Below are 14,513 nucleotides of genomic sequence, written 5' to 3'. Positions count from 1 at the left end.
TCTGTACACAGACTGTGACTGTGTCTCGATTCCCAGTTCTGGGAACTTCCACCACCGGGACCAAGTGAAAGCCTCGGAGTTGGTCCAGAAAAGCTGAGCAACCTCGTAAAACAACATAAATTAGGAAGGAACCTCGTGTGGTCTACTCTGACATTTCCATTTGACGCTGGACATAGTCAAGTGTAACGTGAAATGTGTTGGTTCATTGCAGTTGACAGGCTGGGAGAAGGGGGAGAGCATGTGTGACGACCGTGACCTTGAGCTCTGAGGCAGGGGAGCCTGTGTGACAACTGTGACCTTGACTTCAGAGGCAGGGGAGCCTGTGTGATGACTGTGGCCTTGAGCTCTGAGGCAGGGGCGCCTGTGTGAGGACCGTGACCTTGACTTCAGAGGCAGGAGGGCCTGTGTCACGACCGTGACTTTGACTTCAGAGGCAGGGGATCATGTGTGACAACAGTGACCTTGACTTCAGAGGCAGGGGTGCCTGTATGACGACCGTGACCTTGAGCTCTGAGGCAGGGGAGCCTGTGTGACGACCGTGACCTTGAGCTCTGAGGCAGGGGCACCTGTGTAATGACTGTGACCTTGACCTCAGAGGGAGGGGATCATGTGTGACGACCGTGACCTTGAGCTCTGAGGCAGGGGAGCCTGTGTCACGACCGTGACCTTGACTTCAGAGGCAGGGGATCATGTGTGACGACTGTGACCTTGACTTCAGAGGCAGGGGAGCCTGTGTGACGACCGTGACCTTGAGCTCTGAGGCAGGGGAGCCTGTGTAACGACCGTGACCTTGAGCTCTGAGGCAGGGGTGGCTGTGTGACAACCGTGACCTCGACTTCAGAGGCAGGGGGCCTGTGTGACGACTGTGACCTTGAGCTCAGAGGTAGGGGCGCCTGTGTGACAACCGTGACCTTGACTTCAGAGGCAGGGGAGCCTGTGTGACGAACGTGACCTTGACTTCAGAGGCAGGGGTGCCTGTATGATGACCGTGACCTTGACTTCAGAGGCCGGGGAGCATGTGTGACAACGGTGACCTTGAGCTCTGAGGCAGGGGCCCCTGTGTGACGACTGTGACCTTGACTTCAGAGGCAGGGGAGATTGTGTGACGACCGTGACCTTGACTCCAGAGGCAGGGGATCATGTGTGACGACAGTGACCTTGACTTCAGAGGCAGTGGAGCCTGTGTGATGACCGTGGCCTTGAGCTCTGAGGCAGGGGAGCCTATGTGATGACTGTGACCTTGACTTCAGAGGCAGGGGATCATGTGTGACGCCTGTGACCTTGACCTCAGAGGCAGGAGCGCCTGTGTGACGACCGTGACCTTGACTTCAGAGGCAGGGGAGCCTGTGTGACGACCGTGACCTTGACTTCAGAGGCAGGGGAGCCTGTGTGACGACCGTGACCTTGACTTCAGAGGCAGGGGATCACGTGTGACGACAGTGACCTTGAGCTCTGAGGCAGGCAGGGAGGCCAGAGAGCCAATAGGCCAGCCCTTGGAGGGGCTCAAAGGCCACGGTAACTTTCGAGGCTCTGGCTTCTCCTTTGAGGGAGGTGGAAGCCATTTTTGGACTGGGGGCAGGAATGTAGGGATCTGCCCCCTGTTTAGCAAGATTCTGGAGGCTGCGGTGTTGAGTATGGGGGCGAGTCTGGAGGGGGGGACTTTGGGAGCCATTGCCACAGTCCGGGCTGGAGGTGAGAGAGGTGTGAGCAGGTGGTGGAGGCGGGAATGCGGTCAGATAGGTGGGGGCGTGTCTGGGAGGGAGAGCCATCGGGGTTGGCTACCACCCAGACTTGGGGGAGATGACGGAGGAGGGGGTCCCAAGGTTTCTGTCCTGAGCAGACGCCAAGGGCGGAACGTCGTTGCTGGGGGGGGGGGGGGGGGGAGCTGTTTTTGTTCCTCAGTGACCGGCAGCGCCTGGCAGCTCAGCAGGGACCCTCGGCAGCCGTCCCCTGAATAAATGAAGGAGTGGCCCAGCCAAGTGTCGGAGTGGCCTGGGGGGGGGCTCGCTGGCCAGGGCTGCCCGGCGGGGCCCGTGTGCGCTTTCCAGGCTCCGTGGGCTCCTCCCGCGTCCTCTAGAGGCGGAGTCCTGCTTTCGCAGATTCCACGGCCCAGGGCCCAGTCTACACGCGATTCTCCCCTGCCTGCAAGGTGTTCTGGGGCCCTGGGGGAGGCGGGGGTCTGGCCTGGTGAGGGCGGGAAGGCTTTCACAGCAACAGTAAAGCACGTTAAAAGCCGGTCTGCTTTGGCCATCGCCTGGCACGGTGATGGGGACCGTGCTGAAGATAGGACCCCAGACCCTGGTGACCCTGAGTCACCAGGTTCCCCGCAAGGGCATGACCTCTGAGAAGGCAGCTGGCAGCCAGGCCTCTGAGGGGTGGAAGCCAGCTGGAGACAGACACACAGACAAGCGGGTCACACGCTGTTCGGGTAACTGACGTGTCTCCGGCACGTAAGGCAGGCGCTCCTGTCGCTGCGGTGAGCGGTGGGGGGAGCTCGGGGCCCAGAGGCTCCGTCTGCCCGTGTGTCTGTCTGTCCACACAGCCCTCCCAGGCCTCCTGCCCTCCCCTCCAGGTCACAGCCAACCTTTAACTCCTGTTAGTAGCTGTGGCGGGGTTCAGGGTCAGCGTTTGTGCGCAAGGAGGAGGCGGACGGGGGAGAATTCTAAGAATGCGCCGTCAGCTCCTGGGGAGTCTGGGCCCAGAGAGCCCGAAAGGCTGGCTGGGCCTCTGCCAGGCGGTCCGCCTCCCCCACCTGCCCTTCCAGCGCTCTTTCCTCCCCAGCCCTGGGGCTCGAGTGTCAGGGCTGGACTGGGGTGACCCCAGGGCACCTCTGCTGCCCCACCAGGTGCCCCCCCAGGAGTGAGGAGCAGCCTTCGGTGAGGGGGGTGGGGGCCAGCCTGTGAGCCTCCCGCTCTTATCTCGTGTTCCCGGCAGTGACGATGGCCTGGCCCTAGCTTGCCACCTGTCCAGGGTGAGGGGGCCCTTGGTGTGGCTCCAGCCAGCTCCCCCGAGGGGCCCCGAAGTGAGGGAGCCCTGCTGTCCTGTGGGGGGGCAGGTTCGGGCACACACCAAACACTGCGCTCCTAACCTCAGTGGCCCCCAGTTCTGGGTTTTCTGGGTGGGAGGGCCCAGAGGATGACAAGGGACTCCCCTTGTCATAGTCTACAGGGACTCCCCTCCCAGAAATGGAGGGGTGGGGTGGAACAAGGAAGATGTCTTGCTTCACCCCCTTAAATGATGGGACTTCACACGGGCCTATGAGTGGGGGAGGGAGCTTCAGGAAGATGAAGGGGGGGTGATGGGGCAGGGGCAGGGAAGGACGGGGACAGATGGGAGGGGACAGGGAAGGACAGGGGGCAAGATGGGAGGGGACAGGGAAGGACATGGGGGGGACAGATGGGAGGGGACAGGGAAGGATGGAGGGGGGGAGGGATAGATGGCAGGGCCCAGGGAAGGATGGAGGGCAGATGGGAGAGGGCCAGGGAAGGACGGGGGGACAGATGGGGAGGGGACAGGGAAGGACATGGGGGGGACAGATGGGAGGGGCCAGGGAAGGACGGGGGGGGGACAGATGGGAGGAGACAGGGAAGGACATGGGGGGGACAGATGGGAGGGGCCAGGGAAGGACAGAGTGGGGGAGGGATAGATGGGAGGGCCCAGGGAAGGATGGGGGGCAGATGGGGAGGGGGCCAGGGAAGGACGGGGCGGGGGCTCCTGTGTGGTCAGGGCAAGTCTGGGGGCAGGATTGGGGTGATTGGGGGTGGGAGGCCTGGGACCCCACGGAGCACCCTAATGGCCAGGAGGCCTCTCTCATAATTGTTGCACATTTTACATCTAGTCATCGCAAGTGCTGTTTAAAGCCACCCACGACTAGGCCCCACCGGGACACGTGCTGGGAGCGTGGGGTGTTCCGGGAAGGTCAGAGGCACCTCAGGGTCCGGGGCTGTGTGTGGGCAGCAGACCCACGGGAGGCCCTGGACGGGCCGTCCGCCCGGAGGCAGGTGCGGCAAAGAGGACCAGGCCATCGCGCGTCTCCAGCGGCTCCTTCCTTCCTCGCCATCCGCTATCCCCGAGCCCTCCCGGGCCATCCGAGTCCAATCCGTGGGCTTCACCCCCTGCCCTCCCGCCCCCCACCCCCCTGCCACGGCCTGCCTGAACAGTGACGCCCTCCGCCATGTCCCTGAGGCCCGCTCCCCCCTCAGACAGGGAGGGGGCGGTCTGACCTCCGGGCGCCCCCCTCAGCCTCCGTGTGTGGCCCTGTGCCTGGACAGGGTTCTGTTGTCTCTACAAGAGTCTGCGTGGCCGTGACCCAAAGGGCAAGGCAACCTTGAGCTGAGGGCCACTGCTTACCAGGGGGACGACGGGGTCGCTGAGGAGCTGGACTGGGGGGCTGTTTGCCCGGGGACGGCCGGGACGCCCCAGACGCCCCATCGCTATAGTTGTCTTGCTGGACGGGGTCAGGGGTGGCGATCTGTTTGTGGGGCAGCCCCACGGATGCCCGGGGCTGCCCGGCACCGCCGTCCCCGCTCACTGTCCTGCTGTGACTTTACTCCCGTTGGCCCTTTCACAGGTAGTCACAGGTGTTTTCACACTCACGACGCACAAGCACATGGCACGCACCAGCCCCACCCAGACGGAGAAGTGACCTCCTCTCCTGCACGCCTGCCCCCGTGTTCCCCATGCTCCCCGTGCTCCCGACACGCTCCTCCGGCCCCAGCGAGTGTGACCCGCCACGTTCCTGTCTGCACGTGACGCCTGAGCAGAACTTCCATCGCGGCTGGGCGTCCCCTGCCCTCGTGCTTCACCTGAGGTTCAGGGCCGAGCTGGGGAGACCCCAGCTCTGGGAGCCTTGAAACTAAAGCGTGGTGTTGTGACCAATGAGTTGTTGGCCCTGCAGGCTGGGAGGGCCTCCTCCCGTCTCCCAGGAGAAAGGAGGGCCTGGGAGCAAGCGCACGGCCCTTCAGGGCCTGCTCCCGCCTGGTGGCGCTCCCCGCGCTAGGCTCCCGGTGTGGCCCGTGTTCGAGCCTGACGGCCAGAGCCAGCCCCTTGCAGCTGACGGGTCCCTTGTGGCCCCGGGCCTGCGTCCCAGACGTGCCTCTGTCAGGTCACTTCAGTTCAGCGGGGTGGGTTGAACACTCGCTCACTGTGCTTCATTTCCCGGAAGAAAACTCTCGCAGGAGAATTTACGCAAAAGGCGTGGGTCGTTGAGAAATGATTTACGTCACAGTCTTTGTGTCACCTCTTTTCTGACAGACACGTGACCGCTGAAAGGCAGTGTCCCGTGAGTGGGCAGGTGGTCCAGGACCCCTGTCCCCAGCTGGCACATTCCAGGGGGTGACCCAGGCAGCCTGGCGGTTTTCCCGTGTGCCCCCCGGGGCCGGGCAGGGAGCGGCAGGCAGGGCCCCGGGGAGGCTGTGAGCTGCCAGCTGGGCCTGCCCTGCGCCGTCTCCTGGAAGGACACGATGGCATAAGCCTGGGCACGCGGGCCATGGTGTCTGGTGCTCGGTGAGGTCCCTCCCCAGGGCCAGAGGGCCCCGTGCTCCTGTGGGTGTGACGTTCACAGCCCGGGTCCTGCCGCGTGGATCCCCCACCCGCCTCTGGCTCCTGAGGTCCCCGGGCCCCCTTCCTTCCCTCTACTGTCACCGTCGTGTCCCCGTACAGTTGTGCCCCGAGGCGCGCTGTGACTTTGTGTGGCTCGGGGCCCGTGGGTGGACGGTGGAGCCCAGGGGCCCGTGTCCCCTGCAGGATGGGGGGGCAGTGCTTGCTGCTCGGCACGGGAGGAGCGCGTGAAATCACGCGGGGGTCTGTCCAAGACTGTGCGGCGTCCCAGAAGCACATGGCCCGGGAACCCGCACAGAGGTCGGGGGAGGGGGAGGGGCGAGGCAGCAGGCACATCCGTGGAAAGAAGGGCCCGCTCTGGCCACACCGGCCTCCCACGCGCCCGGCTGCTGGGCTGCAGGTTTTAATTGAGGTCAAGGGTCCTGACCAGGCAGCAAGCAAAACACAGCCCTGTGTGGTCACGCGGAGCCTCCCAGCTGCCTTTTCCTTTCCTTGGCCGGCTCTTCCCTGCCCTTTTGGGGACCAGGAGCCCCCGCCCACCCTGCCCCCACGCCCTGCAGATGTCCTGTGCTTTCCAAAGTGCTGACCTCCCCGTTCCAGAGTTGTTAACCACGAGTACCTTCCACGTGGTTCCAGAAAGGTCTCAGCAGCTCTGGGCCCTAGCAGTGCGGTAGCCGGGGCTCTGGACAAGCCTCTTTGCTTTCTGTGTTTCTGTTTCCCTACTCATAAAATGAGCAAGCGAGGCCGTCCCGGGCCCACAGGAGCTGTGAGGACCCCCACGGGGGCAGGGTGACGCTCTGCGGGTGACACAGAGCACGCGCGAGCCGGGCGGTGGGGCACAGGTGAGGGGTGGCCAGCCCCTAACTCAGCGGTGTGACCTCTGAACTCAGTGCTCAGCCGTCACGTGGCTCGTCATGACCATAAGCAAACCAGCCCAGTAAGGGGCCCGGGGAGGCGTGGGAAAGGGCGGCCGGTGTGGCCAGGTGTGCAGGGTGCCGGCAGCCCAGGGTCCTCCGCCACCGAGGCCGTGCATTCCCCCCGCGTGTGCCCGCGACGTGCCTGCCGGGAGGGGTCACGGCCGTGGCGGCGCGTGCACTCCTGCCCTCTGTCGAGTGATCGGTGGGTCTGCTGGGACTTTAGAACCTGTTATGTACGTCGATAGTTTACTGGGCTATGACCTGAATACCAGAAAGTGCATTCGTTTGAAGCAAACGAGGTAACGCGTGTCACTAGATCCCAGAGCTGTGCCACCGCCACCACCTAGGCGTGCGGCGTCCCCATCGCACGGGAGGGAGACCGCGTGCCCGTGTGCGGAGCTCCCGCCCGGGCGGCCGCGGGCCTACTGGCCGCTCCGTGGGTGCTGCCTGTTCGCGGAGCCCCATAAAGCGCGGCCTCCGGGCAGCAGAGTATGCTTGACGCCCACACACCAGCACCCCGTTCCCTGGCATCGCTGAACGGTGTTCCCGCTCCGCTTGCGAAGCACCTACTGGATGGACTCACCTTTCCGGAGCTTCGTTTTCGGAACATGGTCAGCGGACCCCCCTTGTGCCGGAGGACGGAAGCCAGTCTCCAGCACGAGGAGACCTGGGCAGAGACCGACGCCGAGTGCGGCCTGCGAGGGGCCCGCAGGGCCGCCAGGAGGGAGGGGCCAGGGTGGAGGGGAGCTGCCTCCTCCCCTGCGCTCCCCGCACCCCTCCCCCCCCCCCCACCATGTGAGTGTCCAGGAGACAGTTAAGTGTTTAGAGGCGGGTTTAGTGTGGGGACTTGCCACACGTGTTTTCCAAAGGAGGACAGCGGGGGGACAGTGGGAGGGGGCTGAGGGCCCAGCAGCGTATCCAGGAAATGACCTCCCACGCCTTGATGACGTCACGCAGCCTCCACCGGGAGCCGTGGGAGGCGGGTGGGCGGGGGCGGGGCCTTTCCATCTCGGTGAGAACCCCGTAGTCACGTCTTTCGGCAGGGACACGGGCTGCTTTTCCTCTCCTTTTTTTTCCTCACTAGGGGTGTTTGAAGCGCATCTGCCAAATGTCCCGTAAAACGTGGCCAGCCCCCCTCACAACAGGCGGGGGCACCGGCACCCTCATTGCACGGGGGAGGAAGCTGAGGCCCGTGCGCCACGGCTCTGAGCGCCCGCTGCGCGGGAAGCTGACACGGGCTCTCAGCACCCCCCCCCCCCCCCCCCCGCCGCCTCCGCGTCCCCGGCCTGCTCCTGCCCGGGCCGTGTGTGCACGCGTGCACGTGTGAGCTTTGCGGCGTCCTGTCGTGCGCCCCGACGCTCCTGGAAAGGAGCGGCTCCAGCGTCCTTCGTCGCCACGCGGCCCTCGTGACCGTCAGGCAGGCAGGGGGTCGCAGGCCACCGGAAGGCAGGGAATATCACGAAATCCACCGTCTGTTCACGGGGCTATTGGCCTTTTAAACGTTGTCAAATTGCGGGGCGCCCGGGTGGCTCAGCCGGCTGAGTGTCTGACTTCGGCTCAGCTCACCGTCTCCCGGTCCCTGGGTTCGAGCCCCGAGTCGGGCTCTGTGCTGACAGGTCGCAGCCTGGAGCCTGCTTCCGATTCTGTCTCCCTCTCTGTGCCCCTCCCTCCCTCGTGTCCGGTCTCATTCTGTCTCTCGAAAATAAATAAATAAACATTAAAAAAATTTTTTTAATTAAAATTGTTAACTTGCCCCCTGAAAGGACATACGTGTGTCCGATGATGAATAGCTTTGCATCCGCTCTGGAGAGAGCTCGGGCAGCGGCCGCTCAGATTCGCACGGAGCCCCCAGGGCCCCAGCCTGGGCGAAGGGGCCCAGACCACCAGCACCTATAGGGCGAGGGCAGATGGGGCAGCAGGAACCGCGTTCCCGGGACCCCTGGCCGCCCCAGTAACAGCAGCGCCTCCTGCTGGCCGAGCCTGCAGAGCAAGGGCACCTGGAGACTTTGATCCCAGCCTGAGCCCAGCCGGGTCTTCCCACAAGGGCAGGGTTTACAGGCAGCGGCTTCCCCGCCCTCACCTGTAACAGGTGTCACTCACCTTGGGGCAGGCGACCCTGGGCCAGGAGCCGGCACAGAACTAACACCAGCGTCTGCTGCTAAAGGGGACGAGTGGGATCTGTTTAGGGAACAGTGATCATTCCCCTCCGCAGGAGGGGCCACAGGGGACCTGGGCATGTGCCCTATCCCCCAACCCCGATCCCCGAGGTGCCTTTCTGGGCTCGGGGGGCTCGGCGGGCTCTGCGCTCTCTCTCCCTCCGGCTCCTCCAGGAACCTGCGCAGCGATCCTCCTCCTGGCTTTCGTGTTGTCGTGGGCTTTTACGAGACATCTCTTCTGGTCCCTGGAAAGGAGGGGGCCGTGTTGGCTGGGGCCTCGGGGAGCTGTGAGGTGGTCCCTGGGGGAGGGGAGGCAGCTGGAGGCCGGGGAGGGGAGGGCGGGCCCGCCTGACACTGTTTATTTGCATTCCAATCTACCTGCACAGCTATTTATGAGCCTGGACCTTGTCCCGGCCCAGCCACCGGCTGGATTTCTGGCCCCGCTCGGCTTCCACTCATTTCCCAGCCAGGAGTTAGCAAGGTGCCCGGTCCCCAGAAAACCTGAATCCGGGTGAGTCTGGGCTGTTACGTTCCCCACCCGTGGCCAGGTGGCTGGGGAGGGCCCCACAGGTGGCGGTGACACCTGGTTGGCTCCCAGGCGCTCGGAAGCTCAGCCCCTCCCCGGCCGGCCGCGCCCCTGACCAGTCCTTCCCCGCAGGAGGCCCTGGAGGGGGCCGGGTCCTCCTGAGAGCCTGCGTGCAGCCACCAGAGCCCCTAAGACGGCGGGATGACCACGGAACCCAGGGACGTCCTGGTGCTGCTGCCCACGCGGGAGCAGCTGCGGCTGGTTGTGGGGGTGAGCGAGGGGGAAGGGGTGACTGCGGGGGCAAGTGCGGGGAAGGGTAGGGGGTGGGGCGACCGCAGGGGTGAGCAGGGGTGGGGTGATCGTGGAGGTGGGCAGAGACACTGCCACAGGTCCCGTCTCCCAACAAAGGGATGCTGTGGACCAGAAGTGGCATTTTGTGGCACATTCCATCCAAATGCCAAAGCTTCGCGGCGTTTGAAACACGCGCACAGTTCAGGCGTCTCCTCGGTTTCGGTCGAGTCCTCTGGGCCCTTCTCCCCTTTGATCTCCACTGGCCACTTTCAGCTCCTGGGGTGGCCCCGGCTTCCATAGAAATCTCCGAGGCCCCGACTGGCCTCGTCTTCAGGGCGATGACGCTCCTGAGCCCTTCTTCCTCGAAGTCCACACCCTCCCCCAGGGACCCCCGCCACTCCGCGAGGCCCGCTGTCCACCTGCCCCCGGGGAGTCCCGGGGAGGCGCCGCGGGGCTGCCTGCCTCCCCTCTGAGCGCCAGTCCCCCCGGGGCCGCGGCTCGCCTCTACCCACCCCCTACTCGGGCCCCTTCCCCGAGGAAGGCTGGTTACACAGCCCGTCGGTTCAGCAGTTTGTTCCCAACGCCCACGCGCGGCTGGTAGCACTTGTGGACAGTGTGGCCCACGGAGGCCCCGGACCCTGACCTGGTGCCACCCGCCAGCCGGGGGCGCCCCGAGACCACGGGACTTCCGTCTCAAACACAAAGACGCGCTGGGGCATCTCTGGGGGCTGCCGTCGAGCAAAGGCGTGAGTTCAGAAGTGCTTGTTACAGAGCTGGTGGCTCTTCCACAGACCCCATCAGAGGGTCCGGTCGTTTAAGAGCCAGACGGATAACCAGGAGGCTACCTCCTTCCGGAGGACCCACACGGCCCTGTGCAGTCATGGCCCCCTCACCAAGCTGTCCCTGCCCGGACCGGTCACCCCACGGAGGGCGGTCCCCAGGGGGTGGTTTTCGTGGCGTCCCGCGGTCACAGAAGTGTCAGCCACCGTCTGGTCTCCCCGCAGACTCACTCCTGCTCTGTCCTCCCTCCCTGGCAAGGCCCCGTCCCTCAGTGGGAGAATCAGGAGATCAGGGTCCAGATTCCACGGGGCTTCTCGAAGCGACAAGAGGCGGGGCGGGCCAGGGGTGCCGGTCTCCGTCGCTGCGCATCAGCCGTTGGGGTCGTGGGGACAGTCGTGGAGCAAACATGAGTGGGGGCCCGCTGGGCGGACACAGGGGTGGGCCCGTCGCGGTGCCACGCTGGTGCCTTGGAGCCTCCCGGGCTCTGACGGGCGCTGCTCTCTCGGCCCTCGCTGGTGGGGCGTTAGCAGGACAGGTCAGGTCCGGTTGGGGAATGGTGGTCCTCTCCAGTTTTTACCAACTAGGTGAAAAGTGAGGTGATAAGTTCCCCTAGTCGAGGCGGCCTCTGGTGTCCAGGTTACTGTCACCCTCTGCCCTCAGCTGCCTCCGCCCCTCCCCGTTCTGTACTAGAAGCCCCCACGCGGAGCACCCGCCGGGGGCTTACGCACACCGTACCACTTAACCCTTGAGCGGAGGGTCCCTGGTGGACACAGCCAGCATGTCCTTCCTGGGGACACTGAGGGACATCGGAGCAGGAACGTCCGTCCCCTTTGTCCGTCCCCTTTCGCATTCTGGGTGGGTTGAGAGGGGCAGGAAAACCCCTGGAAAGTTAGCCAGCCCCAGAGAGGGGGTTTGCATTTTGAGGGGAAGTGTGTCCATGAAAATGTGGCACCAGGTGGGACTGGCTGGCGGAGAGGGGCTGTACCTCCGAGGACTGGTCGGGGTCGGGGGTGGGGGGGTGGAATGCTCTTACAGGCAGGACGGCTGGCTGGCTGGCGATGGCGTAGTTCAAGTCCCCCGGGAATTACCTGCTCAGGGACACGCTTCCGTGTTTAAGTCAATGCCAGTTGGCGTTAACGACAGAATCTCTCCAAGCCTCGGTTTACCCGTCTGGTGGGGAGAAGCTGGAGCTGATCAGAAGGTCTTCCGGGGGTCCCTGCCTCCTTCGAGACGCCTCAGGCCCCAGGAGGGGCAGTAGGAGGACTTGGGTGGGGAGAGGCGGGTGGGGCGGGCCTGGGCTGTGGCCCCGACACACGGAACCCGGACCGCGGCTTTCACCTGTTTCCTCGGCTTCGCTGTAGGGTTTTAGCAGGAGGAGGAGCGAGCGAAGAGTGAAACCCGCCGGCTGAGGTCTCAAGTCTCAGCCGGTGACGGGGTGACCGAGGCCGTCCGCGCAGCTTGGCACCCACACCCCGCCAGCTTACTTTCAGGGTGTGCCCACCGCGTGAGCCGTGGGGGCGGCCCCGTGTGTGGCCCCCACCTGTCTGAACATCCAGGTGTTAGAAGGTTACGGCCGCGTTGCCGCCACGGCAGAGCTCAGTCCACATCTGCTGCCACACGAAGTGGATGAGGACGAAACCAGCGGCACGGCAGCTCGCCGCGAAAAAGTGGAGACTCGTCATCTGACTTGAGACGGCGTAGAGACACTTCCAGAAACCACAGAGGCTGCGCGAGCCCGCGGGTGCCGTGCCGCGCACACAGGCCCGCCCAGCTCCGGCCCGCACCGTCCGTACGAGGACGTGTCCTCTCCCTCCGAGGGCCGTGAGCCTGGGCTGCCCGCCTCGAACCAGGATTTTCCACCCAGAGGACACCAGAGACGCGGCTTGGCCACGAGGGCACGTAGAGCGTGTGGCGCCTCCCTCCAGCCGGGGAAGCGCGGGGGACGGAGGAGCGGCCGGAAGCCGAGACGCGAGGGGGGTCCAGGCCCCGGGCAGCACCGTCAGCTGCTCCAGAACCGGCCCTTTCCGGGGTCCGGGGTCCAATCAACAGAGTGGAAAGAAGTCGGAAAGGCGAACTTGCTGGATGTCTGATGTCAAGACGGCTCCGTTTCCAGGTGAAACGAAGTGTCATTTGGATAGCCCAACTTGGACGACGGATGTTGCCGGAGAGGCGGCCCTTACCTGCGTAGACAGAAGGAGGCTCCGTGTAGGCAGGAATCGAGGCGGCTCCCCACCCCGAGAGTGGGAGCTGGGGGGCGGGGCGGTGCTCCCTGAGGCAGGTGGGGCCTCCGCCCCGGGGCCCTCTGGGGAGGCAGAGGCGGGAAGGCCGCTGCGGGAGGCAGGGCGCCGGGGCCCTGAAGACACAAGGCTCAGACCTCACAGTCCGGCCTGCGGAGACGGAGACCGAGACCGAGACCTCGGGGCTCACCGGGCGGGGCCAGGGACCCTGGAAACCCCCTTAGCCCCTCTGGGTCCCAAGAAGCCAGTCCCCAGGCGCGACGGGCGCGCCCGTTTCCGGGGTGCCCACACCCCAGGCCCGCTTTCAGGAGTGGCCCGGGTGAGGTTGGTCGCGGGGAGGAGAAAGGCCGAGGATGGCCCGGGGCGCGCGGAGAATCCCACACCCGTCCTTGGACAGCCCCCCGCACCGGCCCGGACCCGGAGAGCAGGCTTCTGCCCTGCTGGGCGCGGGGGGGACCTAGTCTTCAGCTCGGGCGGTCCCCGAGGGCCCTGGGTGGCAAGCCGCGGTGGTCCTCACGCTCCCACTGGACGCCCACCCCTTTCAGGGGCCCTGAGCCTCCACCCGCGTCTTGCAGGTGCGGGCCACCTGTCGTGAGCTCTTCCAGCGGGTGTGCGATGTGACCAGCATCAAAGAAGCCCACTTCTTTGGCCTCAGCGTGGTCAGAGGTAAGTCAGCCTTGCCCGACCCCACCCAGGGGACCCGCCGCCCGGGGCACCAGCCTCTTCTGGGAAGGCTGGGGAGCGGGGGGGTCCTCAGGGCCACGGGGACACGAGTGTTCTCATGTGCACCCAGGTCATCTGGGCGAGTGCACGCGGCTCTGAGCACACTCACATGTGTACACACTCAGGCTCGCACACTCACAAGTATACAAGGCATGCACACACATATACAAACACACACACTCATACACACTTAAATACACACCGTGCATGCTCACATACTCAGTGCACTCACACACATATACTCACATGCACACTCCACACATTTGCATACATATGCACACACATACACACGTGCACACACTCCATACACATACCCACGCATGTGTACATGTTTCACATACACATGTACGCACGCACACGTACATATACTCGCACATGTGCACACACTCCATGTACACGTGTACACACTCACATTCACACACGTGCACAAGTCCGTGCACATGCACACACACATACTCACGCATGTGCCCACACACATATACTCACACACACGCACACTCTGCACACTGTATGCACACGCACATACACTCACACACGTGCACACACGCACTTGGCCTTCTCTGGGAGAGAGGGGCGAGCAGAATCCTGGTCTACTCTTGTTCTTTCTGGAGAAAACAGTGCACAGAACCCCGGGCTAGGTCTGTTCCTCGGATTCTGCTGTCCGGGAGCCGATTGTGTCCGGGGTTCTGGAAGCACTTGTCCAGGAGCAGAGCGCTGGGTCCAGAAGAAACCCTTCCTGGAGCTCTAATGGATGAAAGCCAAGAGTGGGGTGTGCTGGCAGAAGGAGGTGGGGAGCCACCCAGCCTGGTCTTCTGCCCTGGGGTTGCCTCCGCGACCTCCCAGCTCCTGGTTTCTGCAGACCCCCGGGCTCTGTGGAGGGTCTGGGGGAGAGCAGGAGAGCCGGAGACAGTGCCGCCCGCAGGGCTCCGAAGGGCGTGGCCTCAGGTGGGGGTGCCTGGTCACCTGTGTGCCCGAGGGAGGAAGTGGATGGTACCACCTGCAGGCAGCTCTCGTGGCTCGGGGTAGGGGGGGGGCCTCATCTCTAATTGGGGGCTTCAGGGTTATCCGTATAGAGCACCGTTTCCCCAAGATGTGCGGATGAACAGGGGGTGGGGGGAGAAAGAAGGTGTCCATTCCGTCACGGCCAGCCCTCTGCCTGAGTTCAGGCCGTCTGCATCGAGACCACTGTGCTCTTGTTAGCGGGGGACAGCCCCAAAGTGCCCCCTCTCCTGCGCCCCTGACGGCCTGAGGCAGCCCTAGGCTTCCTCCCTGCTGGTGCGGGACAAGCTGACCCCTTGAGGGTCCCTGTGGCGCTAAGGCCCTG

The 14,513-nt window shown here is 64.5% G+C and overlaps 1 protein-coding gene across 11 annotated transcripts in view; it reads left to right on the top strand.

Annotated features, from left to right (window-relative positions):
* Positions 1–14,513, top strand: part of FRMD1 (FERM domain containing 1) — a 28,573-nt gene that overhangs the window by 4,072 nt on the left and 9,988 nt on the right. For 3 of the 11 annotated variants that reach the window (XR_013555856.2, XR_013555857.2, XM_078447572.2), the window contains exon 1: positions 13,149–13,976. Coding sequence is in view for 7 of the 11 variants with exons in the window: in XM_078447572.2 (XP_078303698.2) it covers positions 13,397–13,976 (580 nt within the window). In the remaining 4 variants the exon portion in view is untranslated. The other 8 variants (XM_078447581.2, XM_078447579.2, XM_078447582.2 and 5 more) reach the window with 5 other exon arrangements.

Source organism: Panthera onca, chromosome B2 (assembly GCF_046562875.1).
Source record: "Panthera onca isolate mPanOnc1 chromosome B2, mPanOnc1 haplotype 2, whole genome shotgun sequence".
NCBI lineage: Eukaryota > Metazoa > Chordata > Mammalia > Carnivora > Felidae > Panthera > Panthera onca.
The sequence above is the reverse complement of the archived record's forward strand: the minus strand, read 5'-3'. Positions and strand labels throughout refer to the sequence as shown.